The sequence below is a fragment of the Budorcas taxicolor genome, chromosome 3 (assembly GCF_023091745.1).
Source record: "Budorcas taxicolor isolate Tak-1 chromosome 3, Takin1.1, whole genome shotgun sequence".
NCBI lineage: Eukaryota > Metazoa > Chordata > Mammalia > Artiodactyla > Bovidae > Budorcas > Budorcas taxicolor.
The window spans coordinates 92,431,570-92,454,022 of record NC_068912.1 but is presented as its reverse complement, the minus strand read 5'-3'; the positions used below and the strand labels follow the sequence as shown (position 1 = coordinate 92,454,022).

The 22,453-nt window shown below is 47.8% G+C and overlaps 1 protein-coding gene across 1 annotated transcript; it reads left to right on the top strand.

Annotated features, from left to right (window-relative positions):
* The first annotated feature begins 362 nt into the window (after positions 1–362).
* DIO1 (iodothyronine deiodinase 1) lies at positions 363–19,006 on the top strand. Its single transcript, XM_052637974.1, has 4 exons — positions 363–699; positions 12,432–12,575; positions 16,609–16,808; positions 18,938–19,006. Exons 1-4 carry the CDS (start codon positions 363–365, stop codon positions 19,004–19,006), a joined length of 750 nt encoding a protein of 249 aa, XP_052493934.1.
* The last annotated feature ends 3,447 nt before the right edge of the window (positions 19,007–22,453 follow it).

The window sequence follows — 22,453 nt, the reverse complement described above, 5'->3', positions numbered from 1 at the left end:
TAGAACTTACTGCAACAGAGCCTTTCTAAAGAACCACAGAATCCCTTTAAGTGTGCCGGTTTAAAGCTTTTGTTTTTTGATTTTATCAGAGGGAGAATTTAGGACCTGAAATCTTCCCATCCAGGTATCTCTCAAAGGTTAAGTAAGGCAAAAAGTCTGAAATGGTCATTAGAACAGACCTTTAGCCCTTGGCTTGAAATTTTCCATTCTATTGACCGGAAGGCAAGCCCCTTCTGTCCTGGCACCTTCCTCCTGTCTGGGTTGGCTGCCGCCGTCCGTCACCTTTGTCCAGCTCCTCCCTGTGTGGCCGGGAGGTTTTCTCTCTGTCCACCGGCCTCAGAGCCAGCTCTGGCTGTGTTGTGATGGGGCTGCCCCCGCCAGGGCTATGGCTGAAGAGGCTCTGGGTCCTCTTTCAGGTGGCCCTGCATGTGGCCATAGGCAAAGTGCTCCTGACGCTGTTTCCCAGGAGGGTCAAGCAGAACATCCTGGCCATGGGTGAGAAGACTGGCATGACCAGGAACCCACACTTCTCCCATGAAAACTGGATCCCTACCTTCTTCAGTGCCCAGTATTTCTGGTTTATCCTGAAGGTCCGTTGGCAGCGACTGGAGGACATGACTGAACAAGGGGGTCTGGCCCCAAACTGCCCTGTAGTCCGCCTGTCAGGAGAGAGGTGCAGCATCTGGGACTTCATGCAAGGTCAGACGGCTGGTCCAAGCTTGAGACGTGCTTGGATGGGGGTGTTTGAGGGGGTGGGCAGGTGGGGTGGAAAGCCTGAATGCCACTGCTCCAGCTGCTCCTTTTCCGGCTTCTTGTCCTCTTCCCACTTCCTGAAAACAAGGACTTCTCCTGGGTTCTGTTCTTCTAAGTGACAACACCACCTTCCCAGGCAATCAGATGGCAAGCCAGTCCCACTAGCCATCAGCTCCTTGAGCGCCGCTCTTACTGCACAGTTGCTCTGCCTGGGATGTCTTCACCATCCCCTCCCTACCTCCCTGCCCCTCTCTGGTCCACTCTGGTTCATCCTTCAGACTCTTGCTCAGTGACACCCCCTGATCCCGGTCCCCTGATCTCAGTTAATCCCCTCTTCTATGCTTCATATCCTAAACTTCGCTTTACACACCTGCCATGGTTTATAATTATTAATATGTGTGGGTGTTTGATTATTGTCTGTCCTCTTCACTAGCCTGCAAGCTCTATGCAAGTGGAGGCTGTGCTCTAACCTGCTGTTGGGTCCCCCTGGCTGCTGCTGGCTCATGGCAGTTGCCCAGTAAATATTTGTTGCAGATCTCTCTCTCTCCCTCTCCCAGACAAACCAGCTCTATCTGTTTGGGTTCTTAAAGGCCTCTCTGCTCAGGCTTCTCTTTTGTCCTCACAGCTGCTCTTCCTGCTCTTCTTCCCGCCCATCTTGCCCTCTCTTCCCACCTTACTTGAGGATGGTCACCAGATGACCCTTCCACAAACATATCCCTGGCTGACTGGTACCCCAGCTCACCAACCTTCAGCAGCCCCATCTGCATCCGGGACGAAGCCCAGGCTCAGCATTGTTCTCTATGTCCTCTCTGGACTGACGCCAGTTTTCCTTCCCAACTTCACCTGCAGGCTTCCCCTCAGCACACTGCCTCCAGGTGAACTGCTGGCTCTTGTACATCCCTTGTGCTTTCCCTTCTCTGTCTTTGCTGATGCCCTTCCCCTCCATCGCCACCGTTCCTCATCAGCAGGGTCTGCTCTCAAGCCTCCCCTGGGACACCAGCTCAGATCCCTACAGCTCTCCCGCTCTCCCTCCCTTCTCAACTCCTGGATCTCTGCCTGGACCTCTCCTGGGCACTGATCCTTCCTACCCAGCACTTGGCTGCCCAAGCACAAGTGTTATCCTCCTGCCCAGGCAGGGGCACCTTGGGACACGGCTGTGGAAATCCCAGGGCATGAACACAGCAAACAGAGGAGAGAAGGTCCCTGAGGTTACTGACTAATCTAGTGTTTTTCAAAGTGTGTTCTTTGGGAACGAAATCCCATAGATATGCTTTACTAGATAGTGTTCCCTGGTCAAAATAGTTTGGGAAATCCTGCATAGTATACTGTCCTCTGGGCTTCCCTGGTAGCTCAGCAGGTAAAGAATCCGCCTGCACTGCAGGAGACCCCAGTTCGATTCCTGGGTCCAGAAGATCCCCTGGAGAAGGGATAGGCTACCCACTCCAGTATTCTTGGGTTTCCCTGGTGGCTCAGATGGTAAAGAATTCACCTGCAATACGGGAGGCCTGGGTTTGATCCCTGGGTTGGGAAGATCTCCTGGAGAAGGAAATGGCAACCTACTCCAGTATTCTTGCCTGAAGAACCCCCATGGACAGAGGACCCTGGTGGGCTACAGTCCATGTGGTAGCAAAAAGTCAGACATGACTGAGCGACTAAGCACAGTACATCCTCTCCTCCTGGAAATTCATCATGTGCATGAACATAAGAGTCTCTGAGAGGCCCTGAAGCTTAAAAAAGAAAACTTGAAAAACTTTCACAAAGCACTGACTAATTTTCCTAACACACACATACAACTTCCCACTCTCCGCTGGAGGGATATCCTATCATCGTCATATTAGTTCCAAAGAACACACTCTGGGAGATGCTGGCCTGATCCAGTGCTCTCATTTTAAAAGGGAAATGGAGGAAACTGAGGGCAAAGGTGGCAGAGCCAGTGCGTGACCAAGTCAGACCCAGGATCCGGGCTTCTTCATCCTGTTTTTCCAGTGTACCTCAGCAGACATTCACGAGCACCTCCCTCGAGCTAGATCCTCAGCTAGACGCCAGGCTCTACTCAGAGCTGGGTCAGAGCTTGCTCTTTTGTTTGAGGAATTTATGGTTTCACGGTACAGACAGAAGTAATAACAAATCCATACAGTTCCATGAGGCTGAGGGGAGACTATAAAGGTATGAACTTTACCTGCAGGGCTTGGAAGGTTTCCTGGAGGAGGTGGTGTTGGAATTGAGCCTTGAAAAATAAGTAAGATTTTGGTAGCTTGAAAAGGGAAGAGTGTTTCAATTAGAGGGAAGGGTAAGAGTTTTTTTGCTCATGATCTTAAACTGCAGTGCAGAAATGACCTTGGTTTATTCAGCAAACATTCACTAAGTGACCACTGATGATAAGAACAATGAGAATCAGCTCATGTTTCCTGTGAGTCTACTTCGTGCCAATTCCTGTGATAGAACCACACCAATTTGCTGACTTTTGATGGTCTAGTGATCAGCTTCATGAACGCCAACGTGCCTCATGGCCAATTCACAGCATTTACTTGCTTATTTTAACTGCTTACTTTCCAGTGGGCCAGTGTACATTTTATTTTTTTAAATATTTATTTGTTTAGCTTCACCAGTCTTTGTTGCAGCATGTGAATGCTTAGTTGAGGCACATGCAATCTAGTTTCCTGACTAGGGATCAAACCCAGGTCCCCTGCATTGAGAGTGCAGTCTTAGCCACTGAATCACCAGGGAAGTTCTCAGTGTACTTTTTCAGTACTGTTCTATTTGCCTCTGCTCCCTGCTGCTGCACCTGAAATTGATGATGGAGAGAGAAGGAGTCTGAGCAATGAAAAAAAAACTTTTATAAAATAGAATTTCAGCACATTGGTCCAGAGTCCCCTGAAGTAATAGGTACTGATGATACAGAAATAAACACAACTGAAAGATCTCATTGCTCAAGGAAGGAGATGATGGAGGGGTAGAGGGAACCAAGGAGTTCAGGAAGGAGTAGGGTCAGGTGGGAAGACGGTCAGGGGAGGGTTTCCTGGAGAAGAGAATGGTGAGCTGATGGTGTAAGCACTGTAGCCTCGGGATGGGTGAGGAAGAGGAGAGTGGTGAACAGAGCAGGGTGGAGGGGAGGGTCAGTAGAGGTCTGATACATGGAGGGGCATCAGTCAGTTTGGTAGAAGTAGGGTGTGAGAAGCATGAAGGAGTGAAGAAGGAGGCTGGAGATGTCATCAGGGATCAGAGCTTCTGGGGCCTCTGTGTCTTAGCAAAGAGCCTTTACTCTGAATGTATTGGTGAGTTCTTAGAAGGATCTTCGAGCAGAGTTAACATGATCAGTTCTGCTTATTAGAAAGACAGTCTGTGTTGATGTTTGGCAGAAACCACACAATTCATAAAGCAATTATCCTTCAATTAAAAAATAAATAAAAATTTTCAAAAGGAAAAAAATAAAAAAGAAAGATAGTCTGTAAGAGGTTTGGAAACCCATCAGTCCACTAAAGAGCTCTGCTGTATGCTTTAGGTATAAATCCAGACTCATTTTGGAGCCCCAGGCTGGAAGGTCTGGAAGACTCTTTCAGTTCGGTTCAGTCGCTCAGTCGTGTCCGACTCTTTGCAACCCCATGAATTGCAGCACGCCAGGCCTCCCTGTCCATCGCCAGCTCCCAGAGTTTACCCAAACTCATGTCCATCGAGTCAGTGATGCCATCCAGCCATCTCATCCTCTGTCGTCCCCTTCTCCTCCTGCCCCCAATCCCTCCCAGCATCAGAGTCTTTTCCAACAAGTCAACTCTTTGCATGAGGTGGCCAAAGTATTGGAATTTCAGCTTCAGCATCAGTCCTTCCAATGAATACCCAGGACTGATCTCCAGAATGGACTGGTTGGATCTCCTTGTAGTCCAAGGGACTCTCAAGAGTCTTCTCCAACACCACAGTTCAAAAGTATCAATTCTTCACCACTCAGCTTTCTTCACAGTCCAACTCTAACATCCATACATGACCACTGGAAAAACCATAGCCTTGACTAGACAGACCTTTGTTGGCAAAGTAATATCTCTGCTTTTTAATATGCTATCTAGGTTAATCATAACTTTCCTTCCAAGGAGTAAGCGTCTTTTAATTTCATGGCTGCAATTACCATCTGCAGTGATTTTGGACCCCAGAAAAATAAAGTCTGACACTGTTTCCACTGTTTCCCCATCCATTTGCCATGAAGTGATGGGACCAGATGCCATGATCTTCGTTTTTTGAATGTTGAACTTTAAGCCAACATTTTCACTCTCCTCTTTCACTTTCATCAAGAGGCTTTTTAGTTCCTCTTCACTTTCTGCCGTAACGGTGGTGTCATCTGCATATCTGAGGTTATTGATATTTCTCCCTGCAATCTTGATTCCAGCTTGTGCTTCTTCCAGCCCAGAATTTCTCATGATGTACTCTGCATATAAGTTAAAGAAGCAGGGGGACAATATACAGCCTTGATGTACTCCTTTTCCTATTTGGAACCAGTCTGTTGTTCCATGTCCAGTTCTAACTGTTACTTCCTGACCTGCATATAGGTTTCTCAAGAGGCAGGTCAGGTGATCTGGTATTCCCATCTCTTTCAGAATTTTCCACAGTTTATTGTGATCCACACAGTCAAAGGCTTTGGCATAGTCAATAAAGCAGAAGTAGATGTTTTTCTGGAACTCTCTTGCTTTTTTGATGATCCAGCAATGTTGGCAATTTGATCTCTGCTTCCTCTGCCTTTGCTAAAACCAGCTTGAACATCTGGAAGTTCACAGTTCACATATTGCTGAAGCCTGGCTTGGAGAATTTTGAGCATTAATTTACTAGTGTGTGAGATGAGTGCAATTGTGTGGTAGTTTGAGCATCTTTGGCATTGCCTTTCTTTGGGATTTGGGAAGACTCTTTACAGATCATATAAAGCAACCCTTTCATTTTTTCAGATGCAAAGGCCCAGAGAGGTAAAGGACTTTCTCAGAGTCACACAGAGAGTTCTTGTAGAGTCCGAACAAGAACTTGAGACTCCTGACTCTCAGATGGTGTGCTTTCTAATGTTGGATAAAAAAAACAGAATATCAGAGAAACTCTCAGCCACCTCTTATCCTCTGCAGGTACATGCACCTGCACACACCAGACATACACCCCACACAACACTGATAACTGCCACGTTGGGGTAGAAGGCAAATCTGGATGATCGCTTTTCTTAGAACCTGGCCATTAATCTGAAACTAGATTTATTTCACCCCCCGTTTAAAATCTTCTAAAATCTCTCCAAGTATACTTATAAGGGGTCATCTAGTAACTATAAACAGACTGGTTTTCCCTGCTAAGAGAGCTTGGTGTGGGGATTAATTTACTGGTTTGGAGGCTGACCAGTAAGGTAACCAATGATGGGTTTGAGTCTAGTGCTACCACAGAGCCATTTCCCCACTTATACAAACAAGCTGGACTTGACAGTCAGTCCTTGCTTGATGTTCTTGAACTGGTGTCCTCCACAGTGTGGCCTGTGGACATGGGCAGGGGGCCAGTCCCCAGTCTGGGCACCCCCTCGCCTCTATCCATTTTCCGTCTGCTACCAGAAAAGCAGGGAACTCAGTTGAAACTTTGCCCTCAATACTGATCACTGCACCCAGCCACACTATAAATAATTAAACAAATGAGTGTGTTTCTTCACGTCCTAATCAGTGGATGTTGAAATTTTTATCCCATTAAAAACAAATTTCCAGACAGCTCATATTTGGCTCTGGTCCTGACCTTAAATCTCCTCAGTTCTTATCTGAAGTGTGACTCCGTGGGGTCATTGGAGGCCAATAGCTAGCCACTTGGCTATGACTGGCCTCTGAGCCTCCCCTGCTGTGACCTGAGCAAACTTGTCATATGGGGTGAGGAAGCAACCTGCTGAGGCCCTCCCAGTGCCTCCTAGGGCCTCCTGTGAGGTCATCTGTGCAGCAAGGATGACAAGAGCTTTGTATTTCCAGTGGAACAGGCTTGCTTTCTCCTCAGGTACTGAAAAATGAGGAATATGTAAGCGATCATGTTTCTCCTTTTCCTTGGCCATCTGGAAACTCAGAGTCAATATTAGCTCAGTTACAATGAATGCATGGGCTTCCCAGGTGGCCCAGGGGTAAAGAATTCATCCGCCAATGCAGGAGATTCTAGTTCGATCCCTGGGTCAGGAAGATTCCCTGGAGAAGGAAATAGCAACCCACTGCAGTATTCTTGCCTGGGAAATCACATGGACAGAGGAGCCTGGCGGACTACAGTCCATGGGGTCGCAAAGAGTCAGCCACGACTTAGCACAGCAGCAGCAGTACAACGAATGCTTGAGATCTGAGCCTCCTGGAGGGCCATGGCTTTCAAAATTTTTTATTTCATATTTTATTATATGTGTAAGCTCCTTTAAATCCTTTGTGTAACAAGTTAAAGAAATAACTAACCAAAGAAACCACAAGCAAGTCAAAATGTCCTCCACTCCCCATCATTCAACAAGTCCCACCAGTTCTACCTTTGCCCCTTCCCCCTGTACACACACACTAGCCTAGACTCCCATTAACTCCCTTGTGGATTTCCCCAGCTACTCCTAACTGCTTCTGCCCCTCTTCTGTTCTCACTCTCAATCCTTTCTCCACTGAGCAGCCAGGCCCATTCTACAGGGTCAGCCTATCATTTTTCATCTCATAGCCTACAGTAGCAATCAGAGTTTTGGCTTGTAAGCAACAAGAAACTCACTCGGGGTTTCTTAGTCACACGCATTTCCACGTGTATAAATGCCAAGTGTGTTAGAAAAATGTTACAGGCTCCCCAGAATCAGTCACAGCAGGAGCACTGGCCCTGAACAACCTTTTAGTTTCAGCAGTTGGGCCTGGAAGCTGCTGACACTGTGGTTGCCATGGGAAATCCCTCTCCACTGTAGGGACTTCACCATCCCCTTGGGGCTCTACCACTGGGGCGTGGATGGGTTCTACCATCTCAGTCACTCCAGAATCAAAGAACTACGTGGGAGGGTCCAACCAGCCAGCCTGTGCCCTGGCTGCTGGGAGGGAGAATGGACCTGGCTCGTCTCTCTTCCATAGAGCAAGACTGGGCACAATCCCCTATTGATAGTACACAAAATAGGGAATTCCAAGCAGGAAGGAAGGCTACAGGCTGGGCAGCCAAAATTGCAACAAATGTCCACCATCCTTGCTTTATCTCCATGATGTCCCCTTGGACCTGGAAGAAAATCCACATTCTATGCCATGGCATAGGAGAGCCTGCCTGCTTTGGCCCTACCTACCTCTCCAGTTACATCTGTCACTGCCCTTGGCCTGGTTCCAGCCACAGTGGCCTTGCAGATCTTTGAATACACCAAGCTCTGTCCCTCTTGGGCCTCTGGACGTGGCGCCCCTTTGCCTGGAATGACCCTCTTCTCCCTTTGCCCATGGTTGGCTCTTTCCTGTTTCTCAGGGTTAAATGGCATCTCCTCAGAGGCCTCCCCTGACCCAGCAATGTCAAGTAACTCCTTTATAGTCTCTTTTCTGACACTTATCACAACTTGAAATGACTTCTTTTATGTATTTTCTTGTTTCCTGCCTGTCTCCCCATTAAACAGATCTTCAGTTGCATAGGGGCTTCCCTGGCAGCTCAGATGGTAAAGAATCTGCCTGCAATGCGGGAGACCCACGTTCGATCCCTGGGTCGAGAAGATCCCCTGGAGAACGAAATGGCAGCCCACTCCAGTATTCTTGCCTGGAGATTCCATGGTCAGAGCAGCCTTGTGGGGTCGCAAAGAATCTGACACTTCTGAGCAACTAACACTTTCACATTCTAATTGCACACAGGCAGAGACCTGCTGCTTCTGCTCTGTGCTGAGTCCCTAGTGTGTGGCGGAGGACTATGCACCTTATTTGCACTGAATGAATGCTTGTATTGCGATGAGGGTATACTCAGTGCTGCGGATGTGAGGAAGAATGAGGAACAGACCCTGCCCTCAGGGGCAGTGAGTAGACTGTGGGATGCAGACAGTTAAACTGGCCATGCCACAGTGCAGGACCTGCTGGAGGAGTTACAGAAGGCTCTCACCCAGGGCTGTCTTCCTGGGTATGGGACCAGTGAATCATGAAGGGTGCTTATTCAGAAGGGGCTGAGCGCTCTTTGGAAGGACTGATGCTGAAGCTGAAACTCCAATACTTTGGCCACCCGATGCAAAGAGCTGACTCATTTGAAAAGACCCTGATGCTGGGAAAGATTGAGGGCAGAAGAAGAAGGGGACAACAGAGGATGAGATGGTTGGATGGCATCACTGACTCGATGGACATGGGTTTCGGTGGACTCCGACAGTTGGTGATGGACAGGGAAGCCTGGCGTCCTGCGGTTCATGGGGTCTCTAAGAGTCAGACACGACTGAGCGACTGAACTGAGCGCTCTGCCAGAACTGTCTTGAAATTCTTGATAGTTTTATCTTTAATTTGTATTTTGCAAGAGAAGACTTTTTGGACAATTGGACATGCCTCAGGGACTTGGATCCTTGGTTCACACAGGTTCCTGTTTCCTACAGCCTCCCCCCTCCCTCTCCCCGACCCCTAATAGTTCTCCCAGGACCACTCCTGGACTCCCAGGGCCCCAGCCTATCCAACCTCCTTGCTCCCACCCAGTGGCTGCTGCCACCTTCAGGCCCAGAGAGGATCTGGACCCAGGAATAGGAAAGGTTAGGGTCAGGTGTGGGCATCCTGCAGTATCTCACAGGAGAGCATGGAGGTGGCCATCCCCAGCCTGAGCTGACAGTGCCATGAATCCATTTGGCAAGTGACTGGGGTGACTTAATGGGAGAAGGCTTTCGCCCCCACTCCTTTCCTCGAGGTACCGAACATGTCCCTGCATGGAAGCTGCAATACCCTGTGGGTTTGGGAGATGGCAGGTGGGAGGATGACATGTCTGGCTCAGTTTCTGTGCTCCTGGCCGGGGCATGGTACATTGGTCTGGTAGCTGGAGGGAAAGGAAAGCTGGTAGCCAGCAGCCGCAAATACACATACATGAATGCAGCGTTTGGGGCCTCCTGGGTGACTGTGAGAGTCTACATTCACCCTATGAATATCTCTGTGCCCAGGGGAACCCGATATTAAATAGCAACTAAAAAGCAGCATGCCAGGGCAAGAGAGATACTGTACCAGAAAACTATATTTTAATATATGTATTGGCACTTTCCCCCACTTTTTGAATGAAAGGCCTTGAATTTTCATTTTGCCCTGGCCCAGCCAATTATGTGACCAATACCCACATTTCACTCTTTCTGGAGCCGCCTCCACTGCTCCCACTTCACAACTCAGAGAGGAGATGAGAGCTTACACTTATTCAGTTCGGTTCAGTCACTTAGTCGTGTCTGATTCTTTGCAACCCCATGAACCGCAGCACGCCAGGCCTCCCTGTCCATCACCAACTCCCAGAGTTCACCCAAACCCATGTCCATTGAGTCAGTGATGCCATCCAGCCATCTCATCCTCTGTCATCCCCTTCTCCTCCTGCCCTCAATCTTTCCCAGCATCAGGGTCTTTCCAAATGAGTCAGCTCTTCACATCAGGTGGCCAAAGTATTGGAGTTTCAGCTTCAACATCAGTCCTTCCAACGAATATTCAGGGCTGATCTCCTTCAGAATGGACTGGTTGGATCTCCTTGCAGTCCAAGGGACTCTCAGGAGTCTTCTCCAACACCACAGTTCAGAGCATCAATTCTTCGGCGCTCAACTTTCTTCACAGTTCAATTCTCACATCCATACATGACCACAGGAAAAACCATAGCCTGGACTAGACGGACCTTTGTGGACAAAGTAATGTCTCTGCTTTGGAATATGTGTTTAGGTTGGTCATAACTTTCCTTCCCTGGTGGCTCAGAGGTTAAAGCGTCCGCCTCCAATGCAGGAGACCCGGGTTCAATCCCTGGGTCGGGAAGATCCCCTGGAGAAGGAAATGGCAATCCACTCCAGTATTCTTGCCTGGAGAATCCCATGGACGGAGAAGCCTAGTAGCTTACAGTCCATGGGGTCGCAAAGAGTCGGACACGACTGAGCGACTTCACCTTACCCTTACCCTAACTTTCCTTCCAAGGAATAAGCGTCTTTTAATTTCATGGCTGCAATCACCATCTGCAGTGATTTTGGAGCCCCCCAAAATAAAGTCAGCCACTGTTTCCCCATCTATTTGCCATGAAGTGATGGGACCAGATGCCATGAGCTTTAAGCCAACTTTTTCACTCTCCTCTTTCACTTTCATCAAGAGGCTCTTTAGTTCTTCACTTTCTGCCATAAGGGTAGTGTCATCTGCATATCTGAGGTTATTGATATTTCCCTCGGCAATCTTGATCCCAGCTTGTGCTTCCTCCAGCCCAGCGTTCCTCATGATGTATTCTGCATATAAGTTAAATAAGCAGGGGGACAATATACAGCCTTGACGTATACCTTTTCCTATTTGGAACCAGTCTGTTGTTCCATGTTCAGTTCTAACTGTTGCTTCCTGACCTGCATACAGGTTTATCAAGAGGCAGGTCAGGTGGTCTGGTATTCCCATCTCTTTCAGAATTTTTCACAATTTATTGTGATCCACACAGGCAAAAGCTTTGGCATAGCAGAAATAAATGTATTTATTTATTTATTTATTTCAATAAAGCAGAAATACATATTTTTCTGGAACTCTCTTGCTTTTTTGATGATCCAGCGGATGTTGGCAATTTGATCTCTGGGTCCTCTGCCTTTTCTAAAACCAGTTTGAACATCTGGAAGTTCACAGTTCACATATTGCTGAAGCCTGGCTTGGAGAATTTTGCATTACTTTACTAGCGTGTGATATGAGTACAAGTGTGTGGTAGTTTGAGCAATATTACACTTATTGGGTACCTACTATGGGTAGGCACCATTCTAAGCCCTTTATCTGTTTTAACTTACCTAATCCTTAGAACAATCCTATCAGGTAAGTATTGTTATTATGTCCATTTGTGGGTGAGGAAACTGAGGTGCTTTGAATAGAAAGAGCACCATATCAAGAATCGGGAAGCCAGAATGTTGGGTTTAACGCCAGCATTGACCTGCTGTGTGACATGGAACAAGCCTATAAGCCAGAGGGTAAAAAATCACCCACCTTGCAGTACACTATTCACATTGATGACAGAACAGATGGGTGCCTGCCTTATCACTGCATGAAAGGGACTCTTTTTGTCATTATTTACTTCCCAGTGAGTGCAGGTGATCCACTGAAACTGTCTGATAGAATGCCTTCATTCTGGAGAGGAGTCAGCTGGCTCTGCTGCTGCTGCTGCTAAGTCGCTTCAGTCGTGTCTGACTCTGTGCGACCCCATAGATGGCAGCCCACCAGGCTCCCCTATCCCTGGGAATCTCCAGGCGAGAACACTGGAGTGGGCTGCCATTTCCTCCCCCAGTGCGTGAAAGTGAAAAGTGAAAGGGAAGTCGCTCAGTTGTATCCGACTCTTAGCGACCCCATGGACTGCAGTGCACCAGGCTCCACCGCCCATGGAATTCTCCAGGCAAGAGGACTGACTCTAGCCTCTGCTAAATCATGTGTTCTAAGCTTCTGCCCCCCACCGCCGCACTGTGCCCTGTCTCCATCTTAGAGAGGAAATAAAGGTAACAATGAAAGCAGGAGTGAAGACGGTGCTTGCAAAAGAAATGCTATGTGTCAATTATTGGTTGATGATGGTACCATTTGTTTTAGGCAACAGACCCTTGGTGCTGAATTTTGGAAGTTGCACCTGACCTTCATTTATTTTCAAATTTGACCAATTCAAGAGACTTATTGAAGATTTTGGTTCCGTAGCAGATTTTCTCATCATTTACATTGAAGAAGCACATGCATCAGGTAAAAAAGATGTCCTTCCCTCTCCCCTTCACTCATGGTTGGGGGTGGGAAGAAGAGGAAGAGAGAAGGAAAGAGTCACTATTTGTTGAGGACCTAACTCAGTCACTGCTACTCGCTAACTCCATAGTCTGTGCTCTCTGCTAGTCACACAGCAGAAACCTGGAATGCTTCTAACATTGAGTGGGTAAGTTGGGGAACCAAGGGGAGGAGCTCATCTGAGCACAATCAATCACAAGGAATTTAGACCTTGTGAAATGTCACGAGTGAAACGGCGGCTCTCTCGCAATGTGTGAGATCCATCCTAAGGCTCTCCAAGCTCCAAGAGAGCTTCTCCCTGGTTCATCTCCATCCATGGTTCCCAAGCATTGTGAGTGCCAGAAGCACCAGGGCTTGTGAAAGCACACTGCTGGACCCCACCCTGAGTTGGAGTTAAACCTGGGGTGGGGCCTAAAAATTTACATTTCTAGCCATCTCTGAGTGATGCTGAAGCTATGGATTGGGGGACCACACTTTGAGAACCCCTGCTCTGGGCCAGCTTTTAGCTGAGGCTGCAATCCTTGTTTCAGCTCCTAATAGGTGATGGCTTATTTTCATTATTTAATAGGAAATCTTGTTCCTTTGCTGAACAGCTCTGTGAGAAAGTCCTGCCTTACCACGGGCAGACATGTCCTTCCCCGAAACTTCTACAGCTTGGTCGAAGCCTCTTGAACTTTACAGGATAATTAGACACATCCCTGTCTTTCTGATTTTTATGGGAACTGAACCCAAGAGTTTAGCCCAAGCCTCAAACTCTGAGGTTGGAGAAGGCAAGAAGGCTCATGTGGCTGAGTGAAATGAGAATTATTTACTCACCCCATCACCCCACAAGACAAGAAGCTGTTTCAGTCATCTGTCACTCAGCACCTGGTAAAGTCCATGTTATAGAGTCAGAGCTCAGTGAAAGTTGGGCGAATAAGTGAGCATTTAGACCAGTATTAGCCTGCTGGCTTATCCATGTGTTTAGAGATTGTTATTAATTATCAGCAAAGCTGCTCCATCAGCCCTTTCCCCAGAGTGGTCCTAGATCCCTCGTGTCTGAGCCATGTGGGTTGCCTGTTGAAAATGCATCTTCCAGGGCCCACCCTAGGCCCATTGCATCTTAATTTATATGCACCCAGAGGTTGGAGAACTGCTTTCAGCCTAACACTATGCTCATTTAACTGGCAGCTTCTATTTTCATTGAAGACTTTGGGGCAATTAAAAATATTAGCATAGGGTAACAGTTACATGGAGTTTCATTAAACTGTTCTCTCTACTTTTATGTATATTTGAACATTTCCAAAATAAAATTCAAAATAAACAGCATAGGCAACAGTAGAGCAAAGTCAAGAACCATGTGTTTCTTTGTTAAATACCCTTTGGGAGAGCAGCAGCCATCAGTGAAAGGAAAGAGAACTCAGGCACCTACAGGTGTCAGGGTCTCCTTGGCTGAGAGGAGGCGATGCCTTGATGTTTGCACAGTTGATGGTGGAAGCTCTGCCAAAGCTGATTTAACTCTGGGGGCAGTGCTGCTCAGTCTTTAAAGTGCACGCGAGTCACCTGGTAAGCTTGTTAAGATGCAGGTTCTGGGTCACAGGGCAGCAGAGGGGGGCCTGAGACCTGGCGCTTTAAGTCATGCCCCCAGGTAGTGTTGAACCTGCTGGTCCAGGGACCCACGCTTGGAGAAATAAGGTTGTAGAGAATCCAGCTTTAATCTCTAAAAGAACAAGTTGCAAAGTGCAACAAGAACGGTTGGATCATCACAGAAATTTCCTGATACTTGTCTCCTCCTCTGGAATCCGACTGAGCAGGCTGAACCCTTTCCTGGACCCAGGGCTGTCCATCTCAAGCCACTGAGGGAAAGGCTTCCTATTCCAGCCCTGACCTATACTGGTTTCTGTGCTGTGTATCCTCTGTGCTGTGCCACTCCTAGTTCAAGCATTTCTTCTTCCTCCCCAACTCCTTCCCCAGGGTACTCACTCCATCAGTCAGAAGTAGGTAAGGCCTGAATCCCAGAACTAAAATGCCCAGAGCCAGTGTCCTCCAATCCTAGGAGGTCTGAGCCAATCAGTTGACTTCCTTTCCCCCCACATACCACGTGTCCGTCCAGGTAAATTACAGGGAGGCATGAGTTGCAGTAGGAAGATTGCCCTAGCTGCATCACGGGATGGGCACGTGACCTGGACAGCTTACCTTCCATGCCCACTTCTGTGCCACTAAAATAGAATAATAGCACCTATCTCCCAGAACAAGTCTTCCCATGTGGCACTAGTGGTTAAGAACCCGCCTGCCAATGCAGGAGACATAAGAGACACAGGTTCAATCCCTGCGTTGTTAAGATCCCCTGGAGGAGGGCATGGCAACCTACTCCATTATTCTTCCCTGGAGAATCCCAAGGACAGAGGAGCCTGGCAGCCTACGGTCCATAGGTTCGCAAAGAGTCAGACACGACTGAGCATGCACACACGTCTCCCAGAATAACCCACTTAACAGAATTTACTGAGTACCTACTATGTGTCCAGCCCTGTGCTGGGCCAAGGGACACATAGAGATGAGAGGTGCATGCAGCGCCTGTCTCTAAAGAACTCACAGTTAAAGGTGGGGAGGCAGGTCACTGCTGCTCTCTGGGCCTCCGCACTCCCAGCCGCAGGGTGGGGATGAGAAGGACATCCCGGAAGCGCCAGGGAGCTAATGGATGGAACAGACTGCTCGCCTAGACATGACACATGCATAAGTTGGTGTTACTGTCATCAGCAAAGTTTAGCTGTCTTGGGGCAGTTAATAAATACTTTAAACTGAGTCCAGGCTGTTGTAACTGGATGTGAATTTCTTCTGATCCTGGGTTTTCCTAAGGGAAGAGTACTTTGAGAGGACTTTGAAGCACAAGAAGGAGGAGCCAGTTCTGCTGGTCGACTTCAGCAGCTTACATTACCCTGGGAGGCAACTATTATAAATGCAGGCCCCATGGCTTCTGAAAGAACCCATACCACATTATCTGGGTTCCAATCTCCCCAGATATGGGGAGAGTAGAAGGGCAAGGCCAGTACCAGTTTATGGATATTTTTTCAACCTGTGGGCCCATTCACTAATGAGGACCAGCTCCTTTAAGTTGGCAGATGGGCATCTCGGCCAGTGAAGCCAACTGAAAATCCCCTTCCCTTTAAAGCAGGGGTCCCCAACCTATAGGATCTAATGCCTGATGATCTGAGTTGCAGCTGATATAATAATAATAGAAATAAAGTGCACAATTAATGTTACGCACTTGAATCATCCCCAAATCATCCCCCCACCCACCACCCAGTCCATGGAAAAACTGTCTTCCAAAAACCGGATCCTAGTGCCAAAAATGTTGGGGGCCGCTGATTTAAAGTGAAGCAATCTTAAATAGATTTGGTTCGGGGTGAGGGTGGGGCATCCAGAGAAAAATAGTAGAACACCTGTAGTAGAGAATGAAAACTGAAAAAAAAAAAAAGAATGAAAACTGGCTTCTCTACTTGTCTGCTATTTTGGAGCAGTCAGTCAAGGTAAGTCAATAGCAGCTACAATGAACCAGGTAGAATACTGGGAATTCTACAGAATTATCTCAGGTAAGCCTTACAGCCAACTGAAATGTGGGTTCTTTTAATTCATTTAGCAGATGGGAAAACTGAGAATTTAAAAAGATCTAAAGAGCCTGCCCAATATCACACAGCTGAGTAAATCAAGGAAGGCTTCCTGGAGGAGATGGTGTGACAGCAGTGGTTCTCAACCAAGGGTAATTTTTGTCCTGCAGAGGGTATTTAGCAATGTCTGAGACATTTTCAGTTGTCACAAGCTGAAGGCAAGGTGACACCACGGACATCTAGAGTGTAGTGGCCAAAGATGCTGCTTAACACCTTACAACACACCAAACAGCCCCTACAACAAAGAATTATCTAGCCCAAATTGTCAGTAGTGCGAAAGTTGAGAAGTCCTCCATCTGGGACCCTCAGTTAAAAGTGGGGCGGTATCTGACCTGCAGGTCTTTCTGTTACAGATGGCTGGGCTTTTAAGAACAACGTGGACATCAAGAATCACCGGAATCTCCAGGACCGCTTGCGAGCAGCCCACCTGCTGCTGGACAGGAGCCCCCAGTGCCCCGTGGTGGTAGACACAATGAAGAACCAGAGCAGCTCGTGCTACGCAGCACTGCCAGAGCGGCTCTATGTGCTCCAGGAGGGCAGGATCCTGTACAAGGTGGGAACTTGTGGCAGGGGACCCAGGGAGGGCAGGGTAAGGGCAGAGAGAGGACTGTTTCAAATCGCTGCCTGGTCATTTACCAGCCACGTGACCACAGGCACGTCCTTTCCCCTCTTGGAGCTTCAGTTTCTTCTCTAAAATGGAGACATGCACCCCCACCTCACAGGGGATGAAATAATGCACAAGAAAGGCCCTAGCATTTGGACTGGTGTTGCAGCTTCCCCGGTGCCTTCTGAATGCAGAAGACTGGAGCAGCCCTGGTTTGCTTTGAGAGACAATGTTTCCATATCGAGAACAGTGCTCAGAGGAGGAAATGGACTTGCCTAAGGCCAAGTTGCACAAGGCTCCTATTTCAATTCTAAATCCTCTGGGATGGGATGGGAGTGGGAGGTTCTGAAGCTGCTAATCCCTGGAACAGGCCTGAACCTGGAATGGGTGTAGAGGCTGGAAGACCACCTTCTCCGTAGCTTGGAGCGGCAAATGCTGAGGCAGGACCTGAGCCCAGTCTGCTTTCCTGGTGATCATGTAACCCTCCAATGCTTCCAGCTTGGTGAGGGTGGAGGAAGGGAGCACAGCTTCTGATCCTGGGGGCGCTGTGAGCCTCCCCTGTTGTGTGTTGTGCGGTGCGCAGTCACTCAGTCTTATCTGACTTTCTGCAGCCCCACGGACTGTACCCCACCAGGCTCCTCAGTCCATGGGATTTTCCAGGCAAGAATACTGGAGTGGGTTGCCATTTTCTTCTCCAGCAGATCTTCCCAACCTAGGGATCGAAACTGTGTCTCCTGTGGTTTCTGCGTTGGCAGGCAGATTCTTTACCACTAGTGCCACCTGGGAATCACTAGCCTCCCCTGAGAGGATAGAAATTAGGTTTTACATCTGCTGAAGGGATTCAAACCTGGGGGAGCATATGAAGCCCAGTTCTGGGGTGCCTCTCTGCCCGTGGGTCCGGCAGGCCTTACTCATGCCGGTGAAACAAGCAACAACCTGCACACACATTCTCAGAATGCTAAGGGTCACAGCACGAGGGTTTGAGTCCTTCTTCCCTTCCCGTCCCCTGTGACACAGTACTGAGGTGGCCTGATTGAGGCGAGCTGGGTACTGAGTCCCTACCTGGGGTTAGGCCCTGAGCAAGTACTGGAAACACAAGCGCAAGTTTAAAAGGAGCCTCAATTTACTTCAAAGTACTCACAACTGGAGGATCCAGGGCAGGGGCTGCAAAGGGCCAGATAGGAAATATGACTGCATGGGGGCCAAATAATCCCCACTGAAACGCTTCAGGTTTGCTATTATAGCACAAAACCGGCATAGACAGTATGTAAAGGAAAGGGTGTGAGACATCAGGTGAGGAAGGGCAGGCTTTTCAGAGGAGGTGACACCTGCTTAGGATAAGGAGGCTGCCACGTGAATGTGGTGAGTAAAACCATTGCAAATACAGGAAGGAGAGACAAGCCCTGAGGTGTGTTAGGGCAGGGTGTGGAGGGTTGGGCCATTTCCATTATAAAAGGCTCATTCTGGACCGAGGAGTTCAGCCTACATCTGAGAGCGAAGAGCCACTGAAGAGTTGCGAGCCACGGAGAAGCACAAATCAGATCTCTACTTTAGAAAGATCGTGGACTACTAGGTGAAGAATGGGCTGGAGGAAACAAACACAACACTCTAAAGCAAATATACTCCAATTAAAAAAAAAAGAATGGACTGAAGGAGCTGGGGTGGTAGTTGCCCAAACAGGAGGTGAAGAGGGCTGAACTGAGGCCATGGGATTAGACAGGCAGAGGTGGTTTGATGCACAGTGAGCAGAACTTGATGTGAGAGGTGGCTGGTCTGAAGGCCCTGCTGTGGAAGAGAAGCTTATTTGTCTACATCCCTTTCTCCTTTTGAAACTATCCTCTTTACCTGCTCTGGTTTTCCTCCTGCTTCTTTGTCCAGTCTTCCCATTACATGTTGGTGCCATTCCACATGCTTGCCCTGGGCGCTCTCATCTATCTCATGGACATCTGCCCTTGACTGCACCATCCTGATGACTTCCACAAAGATGTCACCAGCTCACATCTCAGCTCAGCTCAGCCCCAGACCTACATATTCCCGCAAGTTGGAAATCTGGAAATGCTGACTCATTTCTCTTGCAGGGTAAACCTGGTCCTTGGAACTACCATCCAGAGGAAGTTCGTGCTGTTCTGGAAAAGCTCCACAGTTAATCTGGACGGATTGCCCAGTTCTAGGTGCCCAACATGAGGGCCCCTTAAGGCTTGGTTTGACCCCCATCCCAGCTGTCATTTACCTCTTGACCTGTGTTCCCAGTTGAATCACTAGCCTGGATTTTTCTGATCCAAGCAAACAATGGTTGCAATGAGAAAATGAAGCCACAAGTAAGCCGAGTATTAAAGAAGGTAAAATTCCATACCGCTCCCACCATGGAGGCCGTGTTCCTTGCACAGCATTCTAAGAATGAGAGCAGGTATATGCTGCGTTTCCTTCTGAGTATCCAGCCACTCTAATATGGCATTCCTTGAATGAAGTAAATTCATTGTACCAAATTTGCCATCTAGAGAATTGATCATTTACGACACTAAATTGGCTTTTAGAACTAAGCATGGGGAGAACTCCAGGTTTTCAGAGGAATTCAAAGAGAATGGGAGCAGACAGTACAGATGGTAATCTCTTTGTTGCCGAAACATTTAAAACAAAGGATGGTGACAGTGATGGGTGAGTTTTCACAGTAATATATTTTCAGTTCTACAGTAGAAGAGGAGGGTGCTCACTTTACCACCTTTGAATATATCTCATAGACGTCTTGCTCTCCTTACCTGGGAATCTTCTTTTATTTTCAATTATAACAAGCTGCTTGGTGGGAGGACTGGCTTCCTAAAACCACTATGACCTTGACCAAACTAGACAACAAACACCACAGAGCTGTCATTCAGTTATACAGAAACTCATATCTGGAATCTTATTTCTCCGATTTCTTCACAAGTCTCCTGGAAGGTCATTTGCATTAGATTACCTCAGACTAATGCATAACCATTGGTACTGAGCTGTTTTAACTCTGCCTCTTTTCATATTTGTTCATGACGGCCACAGCCTAAAGTACACACGGCTGTGACTTGATTTGAAAGAAAATGTTTTAAGATGCAGCAAGCCAACATAGAATGATTAAAAACTATCAGGCTCTTCTGGATGGCTTCAGTGTGATCTTTACATTGTCTTTTCTAATTCGTGTCCGCCTGTTCTATTTTTTATTCTAGACCAATCTAATCTGATGAGCAAAAAAATACCATATGCTAGAAGGCCCTCCTTTGGTGAACACTCAGCCTCTATGTGTTACCTGTCTAACCTGGTTCTGTCTCATAAACTCCTTGCCAGAGAATGTCCACACTGAAATCAAATTACCTTCACAACATGACATGATAGAAAAGACTTGGGAGGCATTTTTCTAACATGAAAACACGTTTTTCTTGTCTCTGTCTTACCTGCCAAGGAACTTTTAAAAATAGTTGTTAATCATTTATCAGGCACAGGCACTTTCAGATTTGCAGTCTTATTTAATCTCTATATAGGTCAAAGAGGAGATTATTAGACCCATTTTACAGATGAGGAAACCAAGGCTCAGAATTAAGTAATTAATGGAAGGCCTCAGACTCAGTAAGCAACAAGCTGAGATTCAAACCTCATATTTAACTTCAAACCAGAACCCTAGCTCTGCTCCCTGCTGGCTGTGTGATTTTGGTTAAAGCTGCTTTGGTATCTTGAACTACAAAACAGGGTATCAACAGTGGCTACCCTACAGGGACTCATGAGTAAAGCACTCAGAACTGTGCCTGGCTTGGAGAAACTGCCAGGCTACTCGAAATGTTGGCTACTATTGTTACCATCATTACTGCTCTACAATGCCTCCCTGGGCTCCCTTTTTAGGTGCTGGGAGATGGAGAGAAACACAGGATAGCAGAGATACTGAATGAAACTCTTCATCCTGCCAAAGCCACTGACCGATACTGGCGTGAGTTTGTAAGAGGATACAGGGGACAAGTAGCTGTGAAGCAGCGGGTATAAAGCACAGCTGAGCACTGTCCTTGGTAAGCAGGGTTGCTTAGTCTCTCCGCAGTATTTGATTCTGTGTGACCCCAAGGACTGTAGCCCGCCAGCCTCCTCTGTCCATGGGATTTTTTTCCAGGCAAGAATACTGGAGTGGGTTTCCATTCCTCCTCCAGGGAATCTTCCTGACCCAGGGATCCGAGGCTCCTGCATCGCAAGCAGATTCGTTACCGCTGAACCATCAGGGAAGCCCTTCCTAAGCACTAAATTCCACAAAAAGAGGCAGAGTATAAAGCTGTCCTCCTCTGAATCACTTTTCAGGTGGTCCTTCAACTCACACCTATAAACGCCTAGAAATCTCCCAGTTCTAAACAAATAATAGTAGCTGGGACAGAGGAATTTTCAGAAAGCTAAACTAGATCCCAAACAATCCAATTAAATTTTCCTCGATATAATGCTTCAGACACTAATTGAGCCCTGATTTCTTCTCTGTGTGCTGAGAGATGATGCAAAGATGACAAAGGGGGCGGGGGGACAGGGGTGGACATACACTGCAATAACCATAATTCAAGGCCAAATATGACGGGTTAGAGTTGTACTGTGTTGTGCTTAGTCTCACAGTCGTGTCCGACTCTTTGCAACCCCATGGACTGTAGCCCACCAGGCTCCTCTGCCCATGGGGGTTCTTCAGGCAAGAATACTGGAGCTGGTTTCCATGCTCTCCTCCAGGGGATTTCCCAACCCAGGGGTCAAACCCAGGCCTCCCGAACTGCAGGCAGATTCTTTACCATCTGAGCTGCCAGGGACCCGAGAATACTAGACTAGGTTGCCTATCCCTTCTCCAGCAGATCTTCCCGATCCAGGAATTGAACCGGCATCTCCTGCATTGCAGGCAGGTTCTTTATCCGCTACCAGGAAAGCTCAGGTTAGAGCCGAGGGGAAGGCTAAAGCTCAGAGAGCACAGAGGAAAAAGCAGTCTGTCTGAGCTGGGTGCCTCTAGGAAAGCTTTGTGGAGGTGGCAACCTTTGAGCTTGGTCTTCAAAGATGCCCAGGAAGTCTATAATCTGGGATGTGAGCCCAAAGAACACGAAAAGGGAGGATAGCATTAAAGTGGACGAAACAATGTGGGCAAAGGTGGGGAAAAAACCTGCCCAGTTCAGTCGCTCAGTCGTGTCTGACTCTTTGCGACCCCATGAATCGCAGCACGCCAGGCCTCCCTGTCCATCACCATCTCCCAGAGTTCACTCAGACTCACGTCCATCGAGTCCGTGATGCCATCCAGCCACCTCATCCTCGGTCGTCCCCTTCTCCTCCTGCCCCCAATCCCTCCCAGCATCAGTGTCTTTCCCAATGAGTCAACTCTTCACGTTGAGGTGACCAAAGTACTGGAGCTTCAGCTTTAGCATCATTCCTTCCAAAGAAATCCCAGGGTTGATCTTCAGAATGGACTGGTTGGATCTCCTTGCAGTCCAAGGGACTCTCAAGAGTCTTCTCCAACACCACAGTTCAAAAGCATCAATTCTTTGGCACTCACCCTTCTTCACAGTCCAACTCTCACATCCATACATGACCACAGGAAAAACCATACCCTTGACTAGACGGACCTTAGTCAG